The sequence below is a fragment of the Neocloeon triangulifer genome, unplaced genomic scaffold (genome assembly GCF_031216515.1).
Source record: "Neocloeon triangulifer isolate White Clay Creek 2 clone unplaced genomic scaffold, ASM3121651v1 ptg000001l, whole genome shotgun sequence".
Lineage (NCBI taxonomy): Eukaryota > Metazoa > Arthropoda > Insecta > Ephemeroptera > Baetidae > Neocloeon > Neocloeon triangulifer.
In genome coordinates, this window is record NW_026775544.1 from 8,430,457 (window position 1) to 8,453,255 (window position 22,799).

Sequence of the window (22,799 nt, forward strand, 5' to 3'; positions counted from 1 at the left end):
CAAAAGAAATTTTATAATTACAATCGGGGGGAATGCAGCAGTGGCGCGCGGTGAAATTTAGTGCGTCTGCTGGCGACGAGCGCGCGCGTGAATTTATTGCGATTCATTAGACACACAAAGTCCGGCGAAAATTATAGCCTTGGAATGAGAGCGAGGTAAACATATGTTCCCCCTCCCCGATGAACAGTTGTGTTTAAAACTGCAGGGAATAATTAATTTTAATTCAAATCCCCGCTTATCTTTCTTATACATTTATTCAAAATGTTCCATGCACACACGTTTTTATTTGCTGTAAATTTAAAAATAAATATGGTTACATAACGCCAACGTGTTACTTACCCCTGTGCGCAGCAAATACTTGTAATAATAATAGTTACATAGCAGAGGACCCTGTCATCGGCGACCCATTAATCACGCCCTCCTTGAAGCATAATATGCAGCCGGTGTGGCAATCCATAAATTTCCGCCAAACCATGCAGACAAGCGAAATTTCCCTATCGCAAGTAGTGTCTCCTGCGCTCCTTTCAAGAAGACTAATGATTGAGGGTGCGATTTTAGGCGATAGACACACGCCGTATACTTCCTGTATTAGTCACTCGTCTAAACAAACGACGTGGTTTCTCAAACTTGGCCCGCAAAAACCGCGGCCGGGTTGGAACTGCTGAGCAGACCGAGCGCTAAATAATGATATTATCAGTTCATTAATGGCTTTTCATTCGTTTTAGAGCCCAAGCAGAACTCACGGACCTTAATTCTAGCTCAACCACAATACCAGCGGCCAGATTAGAGCGGGGGGTGTCGTTAATTTTAGGCGAGACAAACGACTTTTGGCTTCTGCTCGAGTCATCGTATTTTATTGGACAAGAATCTTGAGGCGCTACAACAAGTTGAACAAAAAAAATCAGAGACGCTCAGTCCGGTCGCGGTCAAACAATCATTTTGTAGTGAAGAATTGACAAAGACTAGATAATTATTGCGGTTAAAGTGCGCATTCCAAAACTGCAGAAAATTTGTAAAATTTCACAAGATTTCGCTCAGATTTCTTAAACGTCATATTATTATTAATCGTGAAATTGATACAATTATTGTGACTCGTGACAGGCAATCTCCACTTAAAAATTAATTAACTCTAAATCTTGGTAACCCGATGATGATCATGAACCATGAGTGAGCTAATATCCTGATATTATTTACAAAGCTAATTGTGAGGCAGATCATTATTTATTCAATAAAGATGGCAATGCCAGGGTCCAATAGTAAACCTGAATAGCGTAAATTTTGCAAATAAGATCCATCTCGCAACTAACACATTCCGAACATTACAAATGTACACGACTGCGACCGTTTTCAGAATCACCTTCTGAACACCGATCCGTATATGAACAATGCACGTAATTGTAAATGAGAGTGAGAGTGCTTAAGAGTTAAAAAGTAATTACATTGGGATGCCCTAGTAAGGTCTCCAGACGGCCGAATCCGCGTGTCGGGTTTGCTGCTGCTGCAAAACGGGCATTCTCGTTTGCGAAGAGACCTCGTCAGCGCTCGACAGACCCCTCACAGGGGATGCTGACGCCGTTTGCTGGTGCATTGAAGGTTGCTCGATCACGTCAACGGTAGCACCGCCGTGCAGGTGCAACTGGTTTTGGCTCACGCTGGAGTACAACTGCGAGTAGAGCAGCGACGCGGGCAACACTGGCCCACCCAAGTATAACGAGTTTTGAGAATTGGCCGCTCCGTACGAACCTTGGCCCATGAGCGAGAAGTTCGAGTTGGCCGCCGAGGCCGCCGAGTTGCCCAAAAGGGAGCTCATGTGGCCGCCTTGGTGCGACGACTGCTGCACCCCTTGGTTGGCGGCCAGGCAACTCGAGGTGTCGGCCAGCGAGCGGGAGAAGTCGTTGTTGTAACGGGGGGTTAGCGCCGAGGCCGAAGTGTTGGTGCGTTCTTGAGAGGTTGGTGTGAGGCCAAGAGAGTCGAGGTCGCTTACGGGACTGTTGTTATCGCTTTTGTTCAGACGGGTGTCTGACAGGGAGGCTGCGAAGTCTGTGGTGGTGCTTGTCGCCAAAGACGACGCTGTGCCAGTTGTGTCTGGAAGAACTGTGAACAAAGTAAAAAAAAAAACAATTAAAATTAATTTAATGGTCTTAATATAATTAGTATAACTCATTTGAATATTTTCGCATATAGTTTTGAATAATAAAATAATGCGTTTTAACATTGAAGTTTTGGAACCTTATATTAGTTTCAATTGGAACAATAAAGAGGTTTTAATTTTCAAGTTAGATCCCAGATGAATCAGATGATTCCAATTTTTTTTCTCCACACTTTCCGAATGATATTTTCCTATTTAAAAAAATTAAAGGTGAGACTATATAAGAAAATGATTTGTATTATTTATAGATAAGATCATCACTCATCAGCCAAATTTTCAAAAATAGTATTGTTTTTTACTAGAATCCCACAAAGGTTCATTTTCATGCCTTGGTGAGGCCGTTACATCTGCTTGGCCAAGATTATACAGCAACAAGTAGGCAATAAACATACACATAAGAGTCTCGTCTTCTTCTTATATCACCCCTTGGAATGTAGCTACTGAACTCCTCCACAAACATCTGCGCGTTCCCGTAAGGAGTAAATTTTTTCCTTTCGAAGGAAAAAGCCCGCGCTCGATCCACTTTGCGAAAATTCCGCGTCGTCAAGTCGACACAAAAGTGGAGAGAACAAGAAAGGCCGCGCCATTGTCTCTGACAATGCAGCACCCACATGTGTAGTGTAAATAATTCAGCTCTAATTAAGGCGGGAATTTTGCGCATTGTTTCACTTTTCATTTGGAAAATGAAGAGGGAGAAGAAGCGAGACGAGGGAAACGGTGTGCATGGTAGAGAACTACAAGGAAGGAAACCCAGATAAAAGGAAGGCGCTCGCAGCACGGTCGCTTTGTTATTTTAAACTGGCGTGTGTAATTCAGCACTGCGCTCGAACGAACGATGAGACGACAAACATTGATACACGCGCGAGCGAACGAGTGTCGCCTCCTTTGCTTTTATCTGCGCTCGAGTTAATGAGGTTTGCAGCAAGTGGAAATCTCGGCGCTCATTATCAGGCGAAACCGCCGCAGGTACCGTCAAAGAAATACCCGTCTCTCTTGTGCTACTCTGCACTTGACAACAAGGCGAAATGCATCACAGCGTAATTTTCCTCGTTAACAACAAATCTGCAACCAACTTGCTTTTATTTTGACTGGACTGTTACTGTTCAAAAATACTCTTTTACTCACAGTTGGCCGATCGAAGCAATATTTAGATTTGTCTAATATTACTTCAACGATTTAAGTAAAAGTAATCAAAATTTGTATTTATTATAAATGAATATTTATCTACTTATTAATATTGTACATATTTACTTATGTACTATTATGTGATTTGCTTGTTAGAAATAGATATAATTTTTTTATTAAAAAGTTAGCTACATACAAAAATTAAATGCTATATTTTTTAACTTTTAATATTCACAACTGAAAACCAGTAAAGTTAAATAATACATTTTCATCAATTTTAGCATTTTTTAATTTTTTATAACTACTTAATTAATAAAATTCTTAACTTATTTCTTCAAGTCAAGGGACCAAAAACATTTGAAATATTCGTACAAATATTAAATATAATTGTGACATCACAGCAAATTAAAATTACTTTATCATATATGCTAATATTATGTCTGGATTGATAACTTTTTCGCCATATAATATTATATTAATAATTAAAATTGTATTTTTCATGTGGAATTCTCTCCCTTGTAACCAATCAAATTTGTATTACCAAATTTATGAAAGATACATTTGGTCAAAGAATGCCAGGCAATACATTAAAAACAGCATTAGAAGCTAAAAAATTATTGCAATATTGCTGGTTGTTGTTAGAAAAAACCTAGATTCATATCTCTTGCTTGACCAGCAAAATATTATCTCATTGTACTCTGTACCGCTCGGAAGAAGCACACCATACTACAGTGTCGTTTCTGCGCACTCTCCTTCTCCAATGCAGCCAAGTTGAAGAGTTCGTAAAAGTGAGCACCGCATGAGCACCAACTGGCCCGTTAGCTCAGTTGGTTAGAGCGTCGTGCTAATAACGCGAAGGTCGTGGGTTCGATCCCCCCACGGGCCATGCTTTTTAGACATCGAGATCAAGGTTCCAATAATTTTTCTTTCCTCTTTTAATTTAAGATTAAGAAACCTCCGTAGAAGAGTTAATTTATGCAGCGCAAAGTTATATTCAAGTTTGTAATAAATTAAAACAAAAATTTATTTTGATATACTTACTGGCTGCTGAGGCGTTGGCGGAAAAGGTGTCATGGGTGGCGGCTACTGTGTTTGATTGACCATTGATGTCTGTGGTATTGGTGGGTGCAAAAGCAGGTAGACTCGGGGTGTTGAAGCCGCTGCTCTGCACCCCTGTGCAACTAAGGTACGACAAATAACCACCGTACGAGCCCCAGTGGCTGTTTGAACTGCTCAGGCCAAACGCCTGACCCATGTCTGAAACACATCGGATAGCAATCAATTAGTTAAATGCCGCAATTTGTAAATTAAAGAATTCAATAAATTAATTTCTAATTCACTGTTTCATTCATTTTGCCGATATGTTTTGAGGTTTTGGTAAAGCCAAAACGTGAAATAAAAGAATTAAAAAAAAAACACGCCTCTGCCTTGGGGAGGATCGACAAATACACGTCTGCCTCTGGGCAATTTAAATCCGACCATCGTGAAATGTTCTGTCACAATTCATCGCCATAATACGCTTTACATTTAGCCCGTGCGTGGAAAAAAGCACACGCACAGGCGGAACCGGCAGGAAAAAGCGAAAAAAAGCGGCAGAGGGAAAAAGGGAGAGAATTTTTCCCTGTACCACTGCAGCGCGGCTTTAGAGGTGGCATTAAGCAATAAACGGGCACTTCATAACTTTTGCCTCGGCCCCACCAGTTGCATTTTTATATTGAATGAAGTGAAAAAGGGGTTAAAAGATGCGGGGTGTTGTTGGAAAAATATAAATAACCATGGAAGTAATTAATGGTGGTTTGCGTGGACTTTAATATCCCATGCGATCTGAGGAAACACTGAGGAGAATTTTTTTTTAAATTTTAATATAAAAATTATCCAATTATAATCTTTCCTTTGACATTTCTGCAGTTGGATTTGAACAGGGCGAATTTAATTTTATCTCGCAAGTCAGACTCATCACACGCGAATCGCAATTTACTTGAGCAAAATAGAGTGCATTCAATTTAAATGAGTAATTGGCGCGCACGCCAAATTGCACAGCACGAACGACGCTGTTCAGGTGGGATCATTCCACATTCATTACGGCCCGGCGCGGCCTCTGGCTGCACTTAATTAATAAATGATGATGAATTAGAGGCGGCTAACTGCAAATGAGCGGCAGCTAGCCGGTGTGCTGATTAGCATGCTGGGAAAATCGACTGCTGCTGCACATCGGCGGGCTGCATCACGCACCCCTAGATTAGAGACACAGCTCCAGCAGCCACCCTCGCTGGCTTGCTTGCTTGGTACGTCCGCACACGCCTCCCCACTTGCAAGTCGTGAGCAGCTTATTAGCGAAGCCATCAGTGGTGATTTGCGAAATCGGTTGTTCATCTCATGTTGCACTGTCAATTTTTAATTGCTTGCCGGTATGGGCACGTGAAAATCATCCACTGTATACATGATAAAAGAAACAAACAATACAGCTGAACTCATTCTCAAATATTCAAAATTAAATTAAATCATTGTTATCTTTTATAAATAAAAATAAACATTTTCCTATAAATATAGCATTGGAATTTTGAAATATTTACTTTTCTTAATAAAAAGTAATTTTAATTTTTGGAGCGCTCTATATAAAATTCACGTTTGTATATTTTTTCACATTTGTTTGTGGTTAATATTATTTGAATTGCTGTCATCAGCCTTATAAACAGTATATTTTTCTTTTTAAATTGTACGCACAAGTTGATCATATTGGATAATTAACAATTCTCCTCTCTGATATTGTGGAATTTGAATTAAAATTATCGGTGAGCGCATTTTTTTTTTTTTTTATAAACCAGTGGAAATGTGTTTTTATATCAAATGTGTTTTTATTCAAGATTGCCCAATTCAATTTAAAATTTAATATTTTATATAATATATCATTTTATTTATTAAAACAAATTATTTACATTATAAAATAAAATATAACATTATTTTTAATGAACAATTGCATCTCTAAGAATAAATACTCAATTTAAATTTAAATGTACTCATATTTTTAAAAGACTTTTTATCATATCAGTTTATTTTATATTTAATTTCACAGCAGCCAGAAAGTTATTTTAGTCAAAAGTAAATATTACGCAATAAATTTGATTAATACATTTAAATATATTTTCTTGTTTATAAGGTATGATCAGAAAAAAAATTATATAAATAAAACAAAAATAAAATAGAATTTCTTTTTCTTAAAATAAAGCCAATATTCAAATTATGCAATTTAATATGATAATATATTTATTAAGACCTCATTTTTAGAATTTACGTTTAACTTATGATGCATACTAAATTAATTTTAAATAAACGTTAAAATGAACTAATTAAATTTTTCCGTTTCTCCTGATTTAATCTTGTAATTGACTGAATTGTAATATTCAATTTATATAAAATTGTATTCGGGCAGGAAATACCTGGTGAAAAATACAAAATATTTTGAGCCTTATGGTGTCAGGAGCAGTTGCAAGTATTTTATAATTTTATAATTAGCGAATTAAATAAAAATATTTAGAAAAATCTTTTATTTAACTCGCTAAATTCATTACAATGGCTTTTGCCAATATCGCAAAAATTTTCCTAAATACCCTGCGATATAAGGCAGCAAAGAACAGATCGATGTCTCAACAGTTAAACTAATTGAGTGCGGGTGCCGTCCCAAGTGCGTAGACAGACAGACGGTCGCGCCACACGTCTCCAGCACACATAGGCAAATGATGTGGTCTCAAGGTGCGAAGCGCACACGTTATTATAATGCGCGTCTTGACTAAATGCTGAGGTTGAGGTGCGGCTGAGTTGCGGCGAGTGCGAAGGAGCTATAGGTGGATGGCGTGTGTCTTGGAGTCTCAAACAACCGCAAGGCGGCAAAATAGCCCCGTTTTCGATGGGCTGACCGCAGAAAGGCACGCCAAAGCCACCAGGTGCGCGTCCCGGCCACCAACCTGACTCGTCGCATCCACCCCTTCAGGTCGAACCCGCGCGCTTTGATCTTTACCTAATCTCGTCAAAAGCTCTTTTTCTCTCTCTCGCACGGACCCAACGGAAATAATGCTCTTACCGCCGGAAAACAGAGCCGCACGCTCCAAATCACTCTCATAACTTGCGTGTATAGGAAAATATTGTATTTATTATATGAACACATGCATCCCTCTTGTACAAAGAGAAAGACGAACAAACAAATAAAGGCTCTTATTTTACAAGTGATGCCGCCGAAGCTGACGATGGGTTTTTGTTTTTCGGCGCGGATATTTATTTATTCTGCCTAGCAACTTCAAACGCGGGACTGATTTTATTATTAATAATGTAGAGAGTGGAGCAGAAAGGGGGAAGTTTCGGTGGCTCCACCGCTGCCTCTGATCCTTTATAGTTTTTGCTCAACCGAGCTGATTACTCGCAGCAGGGCTTCATCTGCTTCGCTTTCCACATTCTGTGTGTGCATTTCAATAAAGATCTTGCAATCAGCTTGGAGAATGGAGAGAAATCATATTGCGCTTGAATGTGAAAAGTTAAAATAAGTAAGCGGATAATATTGCTTTATGAATGTAAAGAATGAATAAATTATTATTTAACAAAAAATTTAGTTCCACATCGTTATGGTATAATTAATCTGATGAATTGAGCTTTAAACTGCATCAACAGTGCATGATGGAAGAAAATTTAAATATTTGTTTTGAGGCTACTGTAAAAATGTATTTGTCTTTAAGGATTCTAATGTAAATTCAGATAAGTTGAACTTAAAAAAAAATGTACATATTTAGTTATACATTAATATTACTATAAATGTGTTTATTTAAAAACAAAATTCAGCGGCCAAATAAATTTAACATAAAATTTTTTTAAGCTTTCAGAAATATTTGCATTAAGAGAAATGTATTGTTAAGTTAAATTTTTATTACCAACAAATGTTAGATTTAAAACACGATTAAATCTTTTTACAATCAATCGTAGTTTAAAAAAAAAATGATTTCAAATGCAATTTTTACAGATTAAATTTTAAAATGCCAGTGTAGCTGTTGTTTTTGAAATTTTATTTCAAATAACTTTTTGGGAATAATAAGAACCTCTCATCAGCTGAATAGCTCTCGTTTGCAAAATAAATCTGCTACTCGCATTATTAAATACGCAGACGAAGCAGCGGCGTCGACAGGGAATGTGGCAAACAAAGGCGGCCTTCAATGGTGCGGCTGTGCTAATGTTATAACACGTCGTGCAAGTGAAATGCAATTAAGGCGCGCGGGCGAGGAAAGGTACAAGCTGAGTGTTTGCAGAGATAAAGGGATAAAGGATTTCAACACAAATCATGAGCACGATAACAAAGTAAGTTGGGGCTAAAGTGCTGTGTCAAGTGCAGGCTCAACCACACTCCAATTTCAACTTATCAACTGATTACTCGTCGAGCTTGCAAATTCAGAGAACCGACTCTCTCTCACTTGCCTGGATCAATCGGCGACAGGCGCAAGGAAATGTATATCAAGAGAGAGAGAAAAAAAGGCGGCAACTTACTTTGGCAGTTTGACATGGCTGGCATGCGAAAGCTGAGCGGGTCGGCTCTCTGCAGAGGGTCCAGCGGACTGGCGAAGTGACCGCCAAGAAAAGGCCTTTGACCAAAGGCAAACGCGTGGAATTGCTGCTGCTGTCCTGGAACAAACGAGACGCTCACCGTCAGCAATTTGCACTTCAAAGGCGAATCACGCCGCCGCGCCCAGCACGCGTTCATTCCCTCCCTCAAAATGCAGAGAAATAAACGGGCAAACAAAGAAAAGGCAGGTTTATACGTTCAAAGGGGCTTTTAAGTTTTGCTCTCAAAAAACAGCTTTGGTGTTGCCCCACAAAAAAAGAGGTATTCCAGGCATTTAACCTTTTACGTGATTTTATTCTCTTCGTAGTTTGAAAAAGTATTAAAAAATGTGAAAGATTATTCAATTTAATTTTTTTTTAATAACTAGTGAAATTAACTCAAAATTTTGATGAAACATGGTTTACAACTTTTGCTTCAACCAAAATGGTCTCAAAATTTTTCCAATTTTATTAGACTTATTTTTTGACTCCACGAATTGTCATTTCAGCTCCTTTGACGCAAAATTAAAAATGTGATGAATCCCGAAGAATTTTTTATTTCTTTTAATTGTTCAAGGGTTAAAAAATCTCAACGATACAATCTTCAGCGCATTTGAATAATTGTTAATAGCCGTTCAATAACACTCACGTGCATTGCAAGTTGCATACCAAGTTTCATCAAAACCGGGGTGTCCCACTTGAAAAAAAACATATTGAACAAACAGTTGCGATTAAAAATTTCATATCACACCCCTGCAAGATATACAAGCATGCGTTCAAAATACACAAAATAACACAAATTTGGGGTGGTATTTTTGTTTTAAGCGGGTTTTAAGGATCTCAACAAAAGAGACTTATTAACATTTACAGCTGGCTATTGTGAGCGCGAGTCGCAATGCGTGAGATTAGACGAAAATCACGCCTTATGGATTAGAGCGCCGCGCTTCCTTGTTGAAAATTTTCCTAGTTGCGTAAATTTTCAAACAAAAAGAGACAAAACCAGCTGCACGACAGATGGGAGGTTTTATTGTTCTGCGGGCTGGTGTGAGCGACCTCATCTTCAAACAGCAGGGGTTCTTCCTCCTGCCCGGAGATAAATGCTCCGTTTTTGAAGTGTTAATTCCATTCATTCCGAAAAATCAAAAATAACTTTGATGATGAGCTTTGTAATTTTGTCGGGGGCGAAAAGTTCACGTCAGGAATGCCAAATTCAGATGTTAATTCGCTTAATTACGTTTGATGTAGCACACGAGTGGCGGCGCCAGTCTAATAAATTAGGGCCGTGTTTGTGCAGGAATATGTAAGGAGGTGTTGAATATTAAAAGGAGCAGGGAGAGCTAACTAATTACCTTAGCCTGCGCTGCTCGGCATGGCGGAGCCGACACTGCTCCTTATGATATATTCTTGGCCTTGCGGTCTCGCGCAGCAAGGCTATACATCAGGCTATAATATTCCATAAGAGTTGGCAAGGGTTTACTTATTACGCTCCCCAGCAGCAGCTCCATATTCCCAACAGGGCCGTACAGAGCAGCCATTCTCTCTCGCGCGCAATAATATAAATTCTGGCGGCGCCGCGCGCGCAAGAAAAACGGCTCGTTTCCTTACGCTTAAGTACCGTGCGGTCTAACCCGAAATGCGCCATTCGTCATCTTGAATGCGAATGCGCGCCCTGTTGAAGGGTGATTTTTGCCGAGAACGCGAGCAAAAAGGCCCAAGCAGCTCAACTCTAGAAGGAAAAAGCGGCTGAAACTTCAACGCTCGCCCTTATAAGATTTTGCAGAACGCAGCTGCACCGCACCGCGCCCGTCTTGTGTAGTTAGTTTTGATCCCCGATGGTCCCTTCATCTCTTATGAGGAAGATTAATTCCGACTTCCTTTCATGTCTGTCTGTTTACAAATGAAACTTGCGAATATTTCAGCGAGAAAGGGATAACTATGGTGAAAAAGTGCTTGCTTTTATCCCCTCTTTGATTGGGGGAGTGCAGACGAAAGGACTGGCAAGGATTGAGATGGATTGATGAAAAGGGTTAATAATGATAATATGTTAAGATTAATTAATAAATCCATCGTGATTAATTTTTACTTCAAATAACCAAGAATATAATTACAAAGAAAGACGCGGTACTAACCTTTCCCTATGTAGTTTCACCTATAATGAGCTGAATAAATATTTTTTTTTTAATATTATTGGATATTTTGTAAAATTTTATGTTGCTATAAAAAGCAGATTAACCAAGAATAAAAAATCCATCCATCAGATCTGCATCAGATAAACGGATTATTTTTGTATTTTAATGAATTCAGCAACTTAGGCCTGGCAGTCTAATAAACCTATTTACTTGTTAACAAATCATAATTAACATTATTTTTCAATACTTTATGTATAGAAGCACAGAAAAGACATCTGACATCGGACCGATTTAAAATTTATTTAATTATTTTCATATTTCATGCAGAAGGATTTCTTATGTTGAATTTATTTAAATGCTAATATTTTTTTAGATCTTCAGAAATTATTCTATTCTGGACTTTTCCGAATCTGCAAGCATTAAAATTTTAGTTTGCAAAATTTTAAAGAAATAATATTATGATAATGTAAAAAAATATCAAATAAAAGAATTATGAGATAAAAATCCAAAATAAAAATTTATTTAATTCTAATTTTGTTTTTAAATTTTTTTAAAGTGTACATTATATTTGCAATTTGTAACTGTTATTTCTGAAGCTATTTTTTGCTTTAGTTATTTTTGCTGATAACAGACTACTTATTGGAGCAGACTATTTATATTGATTAGATGTCGCTAAGGAAGTTTGAACATGCGGAGAAAGGCAACTAACATCTCTGCATGTGCACTTATTTCTTTTCGCTTTTTACTGCTGACTGTGGGAAAAAGTCTCAATTTCGAATGTTGTATTGCACTCAAGATGTCTCCTCCACTATATGTTCGTTTTATCTTTTATCCCACCAATCTTGTTTTGTCATCTAAGTGGGAAAGAAAAGGCAGCATTTGGTCTGCATCCAACTTTTTTCTCATTGGATCTGGACACTATTTATTTTTTACCAAACCTAAACTGTTCTGTTCGTGAAGTTTTATGCAATAAAATAATGCCCACGCTTCATTTCTTATGTAAATGAATATTTTCTGGTGCTTTTAATTTACACGAATATTCTTGCAACTCGCGCCCCAAAGAATCTAGAATGTATTAATTAAATTAGCCTGGGGGCGACTAAACATAATTGCTGGATTAAGTTTGGCTGCTGTGAGACGAAAACAATGCCGGGCCGGATTCCCCAAGACGCGCAGTTGTTGCAAACAAAAATCGTCCGGCATTTTAATTACACTAGCTTGAGTACCGAAACTCTCATGACCGACCGCGTGCTGTTTCTCGCTTCAAAATAAGATGAAATTTGAAACACATTACAAGAGAGAGAAGAGAGATGGGGAGTGGAGTTTTGCTTGATTTGCTACCAGCTATTTCGCCTGCTGGCCAAGGGAACAAAAGCGCAGCTTCCCTTTTGCAACCCTTTCGGCCATTAAGCCCAGCTGGAGCTGCAGATACGTTATAATTTACGAGGGCGTGTGAATATATATGTACATAGAGAGTGCCCCGGCGAAAACCTGCATGACATCGAAAAGTTGACCAGAATAAGGCCTCTAATTTGTGGCCTCGGAATTTAGGTTTCGGGCAGCAGAAGAGTCGCGTTGAATTTCGGCGCCGGACAATTTTAAAGGGAGGTGCGGAAACTTTTGGGACTCGATGAGCAAATCAAGTTTTTATGTATAAAATTCAAAATGATGTGTTAACCAAAGAGGTGCCTTCAATCGAGAGCCATTTGCGCCCGGCCAAAGCCTTTGGTGCAACGCTGAGTCATCAAAGAGTGGCAAAATTGTTCGCGAAATGCAATCAGCACAAACACTAATTTATTACCGTCATGAAGCACCATTCAGTCGGCCTGCCAGCCTCCATGGTAATGACTGAGCAATGGCTGCCCCACTCTCTCTCACTATCTCTCACTCGGACCAGCCTCTCTCTCTCTCTCTCTCTCTCTCTCTGTAAATTTGCATGTCCATTTCATGGCAAATGAACTGAAATGCTCATCATATCAAATATTCATTACATTCTCGAAATATCTGTGCTGCTGTTGCGGTCTCTATTGCTATTGATGTTACATTATAATGATCATCAGCATGATGAAGTAGTCAAGTATGCAGCTCCCAAACATCATCATCCCTGCTCCAGCCGGCAGAATAATGCTATGTATTCGGCGATCCGCACACACACATAATATACGTAAACGCCGCGCACAGAGAGACGAGTGGAATAAACATGCAGAGAGCACCGTCAGCGTTTATATTAAATGCGAATTGTGTGTGTGTGTGGATGTGCGTCCCGACATCATCAACATCAATCCATCGCCAGCAGCCTTTTATCACTCGGTGAATTTTTGCCAAAATAACTGCCAGATGTGTGAGACTGACATTTAAAAAAAAAATGCAACTCGATATATGGTGCTCAATTTCACAAATCGCTTTGTGGTGTGATTTTGATTGTGCTCAACATTGCAATGGTTTTTTCAACAAACACCTGAAGCGGTTGTACCAATGAAACTTTGAAAGAAAAAAAAACATTTTTGTTTATCTGGATAATTAATACTAAAAAACATAAGAGGGATTAATTGTTCATTTGGAGCACATCTTTTTAAAAATAAAATTGGTTATTCTCTAATAAAATAAATATTTTTGAAAACAAATGGATTTCATTTACCATTGTTAATTCAGCTTATTTATAATTAATATAAATTCTATACTTCTCAGAATTTCTTTCTAATCAACGAGTATTAAAATTTTACCTGAGAAGTGAAGATTAATTATAAAATTTTAATATGGCTAGTTTTACACATAAAATGATTTCATTAAAACATAATTTTTTTTAATAAAATGCTGTTGCATATTGATCAATATATGTTCTCTTCATTTGTCAAATTAGATTTATTCCATTAGAAAATATGGAATTAATTGGAAAAAACTTTCACGGTTATGTAAAAGTTTTAACACGATTGTAGAGAGCGAGCTGCAATCAGGGCGCAGCGAGTGTGGCCGCGCGCGTTTAATTATTAAGATGATATCATAAAGGCGTGGCAAGAGATGGAGCACAGGGAGGAGCAGGTCACGTGGTCATTAAAAGCAGCAGCCATCCCAACCACAAACCGCGGTTCCTTTTTTAGCTCGCGCTGCTTCCATCATTGGTCCAGACACACCAGCCGCTACGCTCTCTTTATGCAAGGAGTTGCTCTCTGGCGTATTCTTTTGATGCGAGTCGATGCTTGCTTGCCTGCGCGCGGCAGGATCTCTATTTTTCATCCCTCGCACGCCCAGAATTCAAATTCCTGCCAACCCTTTCTGTTCGGTGAGGGAAAAACCGGAGCAAGCGGAGCGGAAAAAAATTAAAATAAATGTGGAAAAGAAACATTTATAAAAATTAATGAATTTAATTTTACATTTGTATTTTATTTAATTTTTTTAAGGGGGTGTACTTTTTTTAAAATTTGTTGCTTGCCAGGAAAAAATATCACAAATCGTCACGAGTCTTTGGGCCCGCGCGCGTACGCAATGCGGTAAAACTTGCGGGACAAGTGGAGGATATCTTGGTAACACTGACATGCCAAGCCGGCGGCCGCAAAACCATCGCCCTCTCTCTCGCTCCTCATCATCATGGTAAACCCTAAACTTACCCCAGAACATCCAATATAATATTGCCATGTTACAACCGACCGACCACCCCACCCAGTGCGCGAGACCGGCAATTCGATATTATTCTCCAAACCAAACTTATGGTCTGCCATATTTAATCTTGGCCGCCCCGCCGCGATTGGCTCCGGCGGGCTTGTGTCCAACTTGGTGCTTTTATTGATTGCGCCCCTCAAGTGTGGCGAGTGAATCCGGTCCCGGGATCGTAAAACAGACACGCTTGGTCTAGGCTAGAGCAGACTTTCCAATTTTATTGCTCTGTATATCAAACGGAAACAAAACTGACCAACGATCACACGGAATTAGTCCGCTATGTGGCCAAAGAAAACAGATTCATCAATTCATGAAAGCAGTTTATTAACACCGATATAGCCTCTAAAATTGCAAATTCGCTACGTTAATTTTAATTAATTTAAAGTTTCATTTTGTGAATTACTTACTTTCGTATTAAAATTTGCTTCGCGCATATTTAATTTTTGACTCTCTGAAATTTTGTAATTTTTTTAAGTTTGAGCGATACAAATTTGTTAGTATTTTCTATAATATTGTTCCTTTTTTTGTATTCACTTTCAAAAGTTTCAAGTACAAAAAGACTACTCAATAGTATCACAGAGTAATGAAAATTTAATATAATATCAAGCTTAAAATATTTAATTTCTTTTTATTCCATTCTTAAAGTCGGAGCACTTTATTAGCAATTATTACCCATTTCTTTTAATTATGATCATTAGAAGATCATACAAAATACCTTGTCTATTACTTTCGATCCAATGAACACAATAATTATATAATGATGTTTACACAATTTAAATAGCAATTACTAGAGCTACATGTGAAAAATATTATATTTGATAGGTATTAAAACTATTTTAAAGCTACTATTAAAAGCTTATAACATAAACGCAGTAAATATAGATAAATAGAAGAAAATATTCATTTAAACTATTTAGTAATAATATTTTAAATAAAATTTATTTCATTTAAAATATGGACTTTAATATTTTATTGTTAATGCATAAATTTTAACAACAAATTTAGTTTTAATTGTTGTATTCAATCATATATGTATCAATTCAATAGTGCTTTTTGTGTACTCTGAGCATTTTGTGGAGCAGAAAAAGAGTACTCCAGTAAAATCCAGAGCTCATAACGTGCACATCAAAGAAATGCGAGTGTTTGGTAATAAATAACCGTAATAATATTGCTTTAGGATGGAGGAAGCTCAGCAGCTATAGTTTTTTTTTCTCCGGCAGGCAAACATGTGTGTTCTCGCGCAATGAAAATGTTCGCCCGCATTGCCCGAGCGGCGCAAGAAAAGACGAGCGCGGCGCTCATAAAAGCGTTTAATCTCACCGCCGCGTTTTACCAGCTCTAACGTAACAAAAGGGTTGAATTTTTTGTACTTCCCCGCCGACTGGCGTTGTGCGTGCAAGATTTGGAAAGGGTATAGTTGAGATCTGCATAGGGGAATATGCATGCAATGCACGCAAAGAAATGACCTGCTCCTTTGCAGAGATTCCGCGACTTTTGATTTCGAGATTGAAATTGCTAAAAAGGAGCAGATCTTTTCTTCTCGCTATAAACTAACTTACTTAATAATAGCTTACTTCTAGGTTCTCTTGGTCCATCCACTGTGACTTTTATCGCCTTGCTCAGGGTGGCGACCTGGGGCGGAGACGTGCTGACCATCAGCGTCAAGGTGAAGCTTTTTCCTGCAACAAAAATTCAAAAATATTATGAAAATTTTTCTCTTTTATTAATTATTATTGAAAAAAAATATTGGGCTCATTTTAGTACCAACTGGCAACTCCATAGTTTGAGATTTTATTTGTTGCTATAAATATTTAAGCAAAAATGTCTTCTTGTTCAGTTCCAGGGTGAAGATTTTTGCAATAAATTCTATTTTCTTGCAGTTTCAGTAAAATTAATTAAAAATTTCTAAATTTTCAATGTTCATTCATGATATTTATTAGAAGTTAAACAAAAATTATAAAAATAATTTTTTTAAATTCAACCTGAAGGTTAATTTTTTCCATACTTTCAAGATTGAGAAAAATTGTTTGTTGTGATAATTAAAAGAAGAATATAAAATTAAGTGCAGTGCGCAGCGGAGCGGAAACGCGGCTGGCACCAAAGTGAGAAGCAACTCAATTTTCTTTCTCAAGAGGAAGGGCCAGTAAATGAAGACATATAATACACACATTCAGAGATCATTACCCCAGCAGCATGGAGAATTTGTTATTTATGATTATGACTGCACGACAAAGGAAGATGCACGCCGGGCCAGGAAACGAGAGGGACTCGCCGCGCAACAATAACAAATAATGCTCCCGTTCACAGAACTATCGCGATTTGTCACGCAGCAATTCTCGCTCTGACCCTCACCAGACCCCCTGCTAATTCCGTGTCCACCCAAAAGGTTGCAAGAACAAAAAACCGTCTCACAGGAGGGCGCATTTCCTTTCTTCAACTGACGCTCCTTTCTTCTCTGCTCGCCCACCAATTACTAGTGCAACCACATGTGTTAGGCCACTTAAATCTTTTGTTTGCTAATAATATACATCAAATAATATAATAATTTTTTAACTATTATACTATTCACTCAAGCTAGAGAATCAAATGGATTTTTTTTTAATTTAATTTTTCACTTATAATTTTATTGATTTGAGAATATTCCAAATATAAACGCTTTGAATTTTTGATGCAATTTAAAATTAAAATTGTTTATTAAATAACTTTGCAGGTCGATTTCTAAATGATTTTGTGCATTCGACCCAAACGATTGTGGAAGCGATAGGGTAAAGTAAAAAGCCGCGATATTGGTACCTGGTCCTGCTCCACAATTCACACGAAACCATTTCTTCATTTCCGGAGCTGCCGCGGGCGAAAACAGGCAGCGATCATATTTTGATATTTGTGCAGGAGTGCCTTTCAAAGAGGTATAGAGGATTGCGTGATAAAAATAACGGAATGACTTATTATATACTGCGATTTTAACATACATACCACCCCCCTGTTAACGATATAAAATAGGCTGCGAGTCAAAAAGATTTTCATTTCAAAATCAGTTAGACGATGGTTCAGGAGGAGAAATTGGTTAGACCGCCACTACCAATCTCGACTCGCAGGTTTTTGCCGTTTCCTGCAAATAAATGCAATAAAACGCGATGCATTTAAAAACCGTCATTGCCAAGAATTTTTTTATTTAGAAGCTTTGAATTTTGTGATTAAATACGTAATTTTTTTTATAAATTAAAAATATAGTGTGTCTTCTTCAAATGATATTGAAAGACTCTTACTATTAGTTTGTAGGAAAGAAAGTATAAAAAAATAAAGATAATAAACTTGAAAAAAAGTTAAAATAATCTCTTTCATTTATCAGCAGATTTTAAAAGGAAAAATAAATAATTTTTGAGCATAGAATAATAAGTTAAATATGAAACTAAAAAAAAAATGAATTAAAATTAAATCTTAAGCAAGTACAAAAAAAAAGTCTTATATGGTAAAAATGTAAAGGAAAGTTGGAGAGTTCAACTAGCACAAATTAAAAAATATTCTACCCCTATAGAGGATATCCAGCCGGTTACCAAAAACTAATTTTGCACCCTTGATCCGCTTTTACAAACGTTCATTTATTCATTTTGCATAGACAATTGTGACATGTTGTTTACGTAATTAATAAGTTACCAAAAAATGAATTAAAAAAAGTTTTGGTAAAATAATTTATGATTCAAACTGAATAACTGTGAACGTATCAAAAATCTCAAATTTGGTGCTGAAATTAATTTAGGTAAATTCAACTTGAGATATGCGTTTTTTTACTTATATGGTGAATGTTTCATTTAAGAATGCGAATAAGAAATCTCTTAAAATATTAAACAAAGTTTACAAACTTATACATATGAAAATTTTATACAAATACAAATGGTTTAAATTATTGGTAATTTTTCCGTGACTTTAACGTGAAATAGAAAATGTGGTTTCTTTCCAAATATTATGTAGACAATAGAGTTGGCTACACCAATGATATATGATTCTCTATGGAAGTGTATATTTTATTAAAATTAAATTACTGCGAAAATACATAGATCTGATGCGCTGCAAATGATGTTTTGCAAATCGCAATTGGCATCAAAGCGGAGGAGCACGCGTCGGCCTCTCGCGAATTCGAGCGCAACAGCAGAAAATGGCACAAACAGCGCGCGTCAGCAGTGCAGTGATATGATTAATTATTGTTTATTTCGCGATTGCCATTAATTAAAATATCGGGAGCAGCAGGCAGCGGTGCAAATTGAGCGCAGGCCGGCTGTGATGCGAATATTAAAATACATCGACCATATGTATATTCGCATGATAATTTATTTTGTATATTTCGCACACATTCGCATATATGACGGTGCGTATGTACAAGTTATTGCTGATGTATGGAGCGAGTGAGTGTGCAGGACAGAGAGAGGGCGGACGGGGGATTGCGATAATTTAACAGCAGCGATGTCGAAATCAAAAAGGGGTGTTGAACGCATCATCAGCCACCCAAACAAACCAGTCAACGAGCAGGGCAAACACGGTTTGTGTCCATCACGGGCTATCATGGGTAACCGTGCCGGAGAGTGATGCAAAATTCAACTCGCACGTCCCACCAGCGCAGCCGAAACAACGCGCTATTATTATTATCATTATATTTTGCTGGTTGTGTTGCGCGCCCGGCGGCGCTTGTTGCCAACGCACATGCAATAATAATTCTCTAGCCGACTGCGGCGATTGAATTCAATTTTCCATGATTTGTCATGTGACTCTGTGTGCATGTACCTGTTTCCTATCGTACGACAAAACGCCCGCCGAGGACAAGAAAATAATTAAAACCGCCGCGGCGCTGATCGTGTTTAGGCCTAATTTCAATAATTAAAGCGGCGGCTGGTTTGATTAGTGCGCGCGTCCCGCTCGATCGAATAGTTTCGCCCGCCGTGTTTAAAATAGCTCCGCGTACGAACACGCGCGCGATAGATCGTTAATTTTTCAGCCCCTGTTGCAGAATGGGTTATGCAAAAGGGGGAGCACTCCCGCTTCGACGGTTGCATACATCGGCAAATGTCAGGGGCTCGATCACCTGTCAACGACAGCTTATGTCGCGCAGAAATTGTTTGCTCTTTCTATGTTTGCCGCGGATTATGGCGCATTTTGCCTCTTCATTCATAAAGTTTTGATAATGAGGAATCATAATTAAGAATTTACTCATTTATTACACAACCACCTTTGCGCTTGAATGAAACGCTGGATATATTTTACAATTTATTCCCTTTTTAAGCTTTACAACTCTATTTTGAGGGAAATAATTTAGTAATTGTGAGGATTTCATTTACATGTTTTAAGAAATTAACTAAATCGCTGCAAAAAAGATAACAAATAATAATAATGCCAAATGTTAAAAAATTTTCAACACGAACGCTTTGAAAAAGTATTATCATGATCAGGTATATTTTTTACTGGTTTTAGTTGTTTTCGTAAAAACCGGGCTTACTCAAATTTCAAATTTTCCTGATAAGAGTTTTACTAATTTAGTGAAGTTCTTTGTCCTTTCTCAGTAAATTAATTCAGAAAGAGTCAATAGCTACGAAGCAAATTTAATTTGTATACAAACCAATCAAAACTACGTTTGACCCTTTTAAAGGAGCTGATGTTTTCATTAAATAAATGAAAAATAAGGTAATGCGATTATTGAGAGTACAATAACTTTTAATTCATTTTCGGTAGGTATCGATTAATATTTTTTTATCAACTTTTTGTGAATTTCATGATTATTTAGGATTCTGTACACATCTAAGCCTCTATTAATTTTGCTTGCGAAAAGTATTTCATTTAAATGTCAGATCTTTTTATGGCCAAATTTTTGGGAGGTTTTTTTAACTATCAAAACACTTGTAATCTGTATTAATGATATTGGGAAAGGATACCAATGAACTTTTCAATTAAATTCCCAAACAGATTCAAGTTAATTTTCCCAGCACAAAAAAATTGTAGCGATTAATGAGTTGAAAGAAATATGCCATGATTATGATGAGATTAAAAACAAATATATTCATGAAAAGTGATGAGATATAGATTCTGAACAGGAATTTTTTTGCTTGCGAGGCCACTTATATTAAATACAGATTAAGGTAAGTAATTTTTTTTAATAATAAAATCAAAATTTAAAGTACTTCCTACATATTGATATTCATTTAACGCAAATTTCAAAAAATACATATCCGAGTGGAAATTTTGAAGCTACAGAGTATTTTCATGAAATTAAACGTACCAAAAATTACGAAAGTGTAAATCTCGATTTTTGAATGAATGGGCTTGCGACAGGGGAGAAAACGCTGCCACGCTGCCGCCGGAAAAAGGGGGAAGAATGCCGCACGGGGGATTTTTCTGCCATGCGCGAAAAAGTTTGTTTTTAAAAGCGGCGTAAGAAAGGACTCGCGGGCCACGTGGATGGAAACCTGTCGCCGCGCTCTGGATCGCTACAAAAAAAAAAACCAAATCATGCTTTCCGCGATACAAATTCCAAATATTTTTAAGCTTTAATTTTAACTTCGATTGCTTTAATAACTTCAATTGGTACTTTTAATATTTTGTTTATAAATTAAATTATAACTTTTTAAATATTTTTATATTATGCTCAGCTGTATTGTTATGCGATTTAATTTGGCCTTTTTAACTTATACATATTAAATTAAGGGTAAAGTTTCCTCCTCGTGGCGCCATTCATAAAAGCCCCCAACTAAAATATAGTTCATGCTAACCGAAAGACAGAGAAAAAATACTAACGCTTACCTCTACCACTTCGGCCGACGAACCTGAGGTCGTTGAATTTGGCCACCTGGTTTTTCATCACGGCCGAGCAATTTCGCAACTCGGCACAATAGTTCTCGTCATTGCCGGCGCGGACGGTGACCACCGTTCCGTCCATCACGTCTCCGAGGGCCACCACCTTGAAGGCCACCGGCAGAGTCTTGTTGGAGCGCCAGTGGGGCGGCAACACGGTGCACACGAACATGGGACTGCCCGTCCGGATGAGCTCGCCAGGGTGTTCGGAGAGAATCTCGGAGAGCGTGCGCTCGGCCAAAATGTCCGACGTCATCTTGGTGTACGTCTCGTTGAAGACGTTCAGCTCGGGCGTCATGTGCATGCTGCTCGAGTCGGACGCCGGGGTGCTCGAGTCCTGCTGCGGCGCCGGCTGCTGCTCGGGGGCGGCCGCGGGGGCTGTGCGGTAGTTGTTGTTCTCGGGCGGCACCTTGTCCAGCTTGCTGGACGCCCACGAGCCGACGGCATCGGCGGCCGAAATCTTGGCCGAGTTGTGCGACGGCAGGTGGTGGTGGTGCAGGTACCTGCCGCCGCCGTGCTGGAAATTTGCGGACGCCGTTTTGGCTGCGGAGTCGACCGATTTACCGAGTGTCTACTAGCACACTAGTTAGTTGTTGTGCCGCTGCCTAAGCATGTCTATAAACCTCCGCGTGCAGCCAGAAATGTGTGTGTGTGCGAGTTCGGTTGAGGGAGAGGGCGGAGCGTGAGTGTGTTGCTGGTTGTATCGGCGGCACCACCGACGAAGCAGACACCGTCGGCCGATGCGAAACTGCCGGAATGAATGGGTTGAGCGCCGAGGATGCAGTGAGTGCTAACTAAGTGCGGTGATATGGTTATGTCCAGTTATGGGAATCCCCCACCACCGCACCGCCGTGCCACCCTCTTAAAGGCTACTCTGCATGCTCGGTCGGCGTGTGTGAGTGCGGCTGTGTCTATCTATCTGCCAGGTTAACCCCCTCTTTCTCTTCTCTCTCTCTCTCTCGCTTGGCTCGCACGCTCGCTCACTCTCTCTCTCTCCAAAATACAGCCCCCTTTTCGCTGGACCATACACAAAACTGCCCGATCCACACCGAAACGTGGCGAGCAGAATTGAAACAGTTTTGTTGTTTACGCCTCCTCAAACTCGCCACTGCAAAAAGGGTTGGCCTCCAAATCATAATGCAAATTTTTTTATGAAAAAAAAATGTGGCTAAAGGTTTTTTTTTTAAATCATTCCTTTTTTAATATGCATAAAAATATATCTTTTTAAATTTTACCCTATAGTTATAATACAAACATCGCTAGTATAATATAATTTTTGGAACACCGTGAACGACAAAGGGTTTTATTTGAAAAGGTATATAAAGTTCAGT

General features: G+C 38.3%; 1 protein-coding gene and 1 non-coding gene across 3 annotated transcripts; one reads left to right on the top strand and one right to left on the bottom strand.

The window, feature by feature from the left end:
* Nucleotides 1-867: 867 nt before the first annotated feature.
* On the bottom strand, nucleotides 868-22,233 carry LOC132194574 (runt-related transcription factor 2-like). 2 transcript variants are annotated; one of them, XM_059615938.1, is made up of 5 exons: nucleotides 21,418-22,233; nucleotides 16,209-16,313; nucleotides 8,798-8,932; nucleotides 4,316-4,531; nucleotides 868-2,094 (listed from the first exon to the last, which is right to left on the bottom strand). In XM_059615938.1, the coding sequence occupies exons 1-5, from the start codon at nucleotides 21,770-21,772 to the stop codon at nucleotides 1,451-1,453; spliced, it is 1,455 nt and encodes a 484-aa protein (XP_059471921.1). In that variant the 5' UTR covers nucleotides 21,773-22,233; the 3' UTR covers nucleotides 868-1,450. The 2 variants fall into 2 exon arrangements, with proteins under 2 accessions (XP_059471921.1, XP_059471911.1); XM_059615928.1 differs by having other exon boundaries at nucleotides 21,412-22,233.
* On the top strand, nucleotides 4,087-4,160 carry Trnai-aau (transfer RNA isoleucine (anticodon AAU)). Its single transcript has one exon. It is a non-coding gene; the product is annotated as a tRNA-Ile (tRNA).
* Nucleotides 22,234-22,799: the final 566 nt, after the last annotated feature.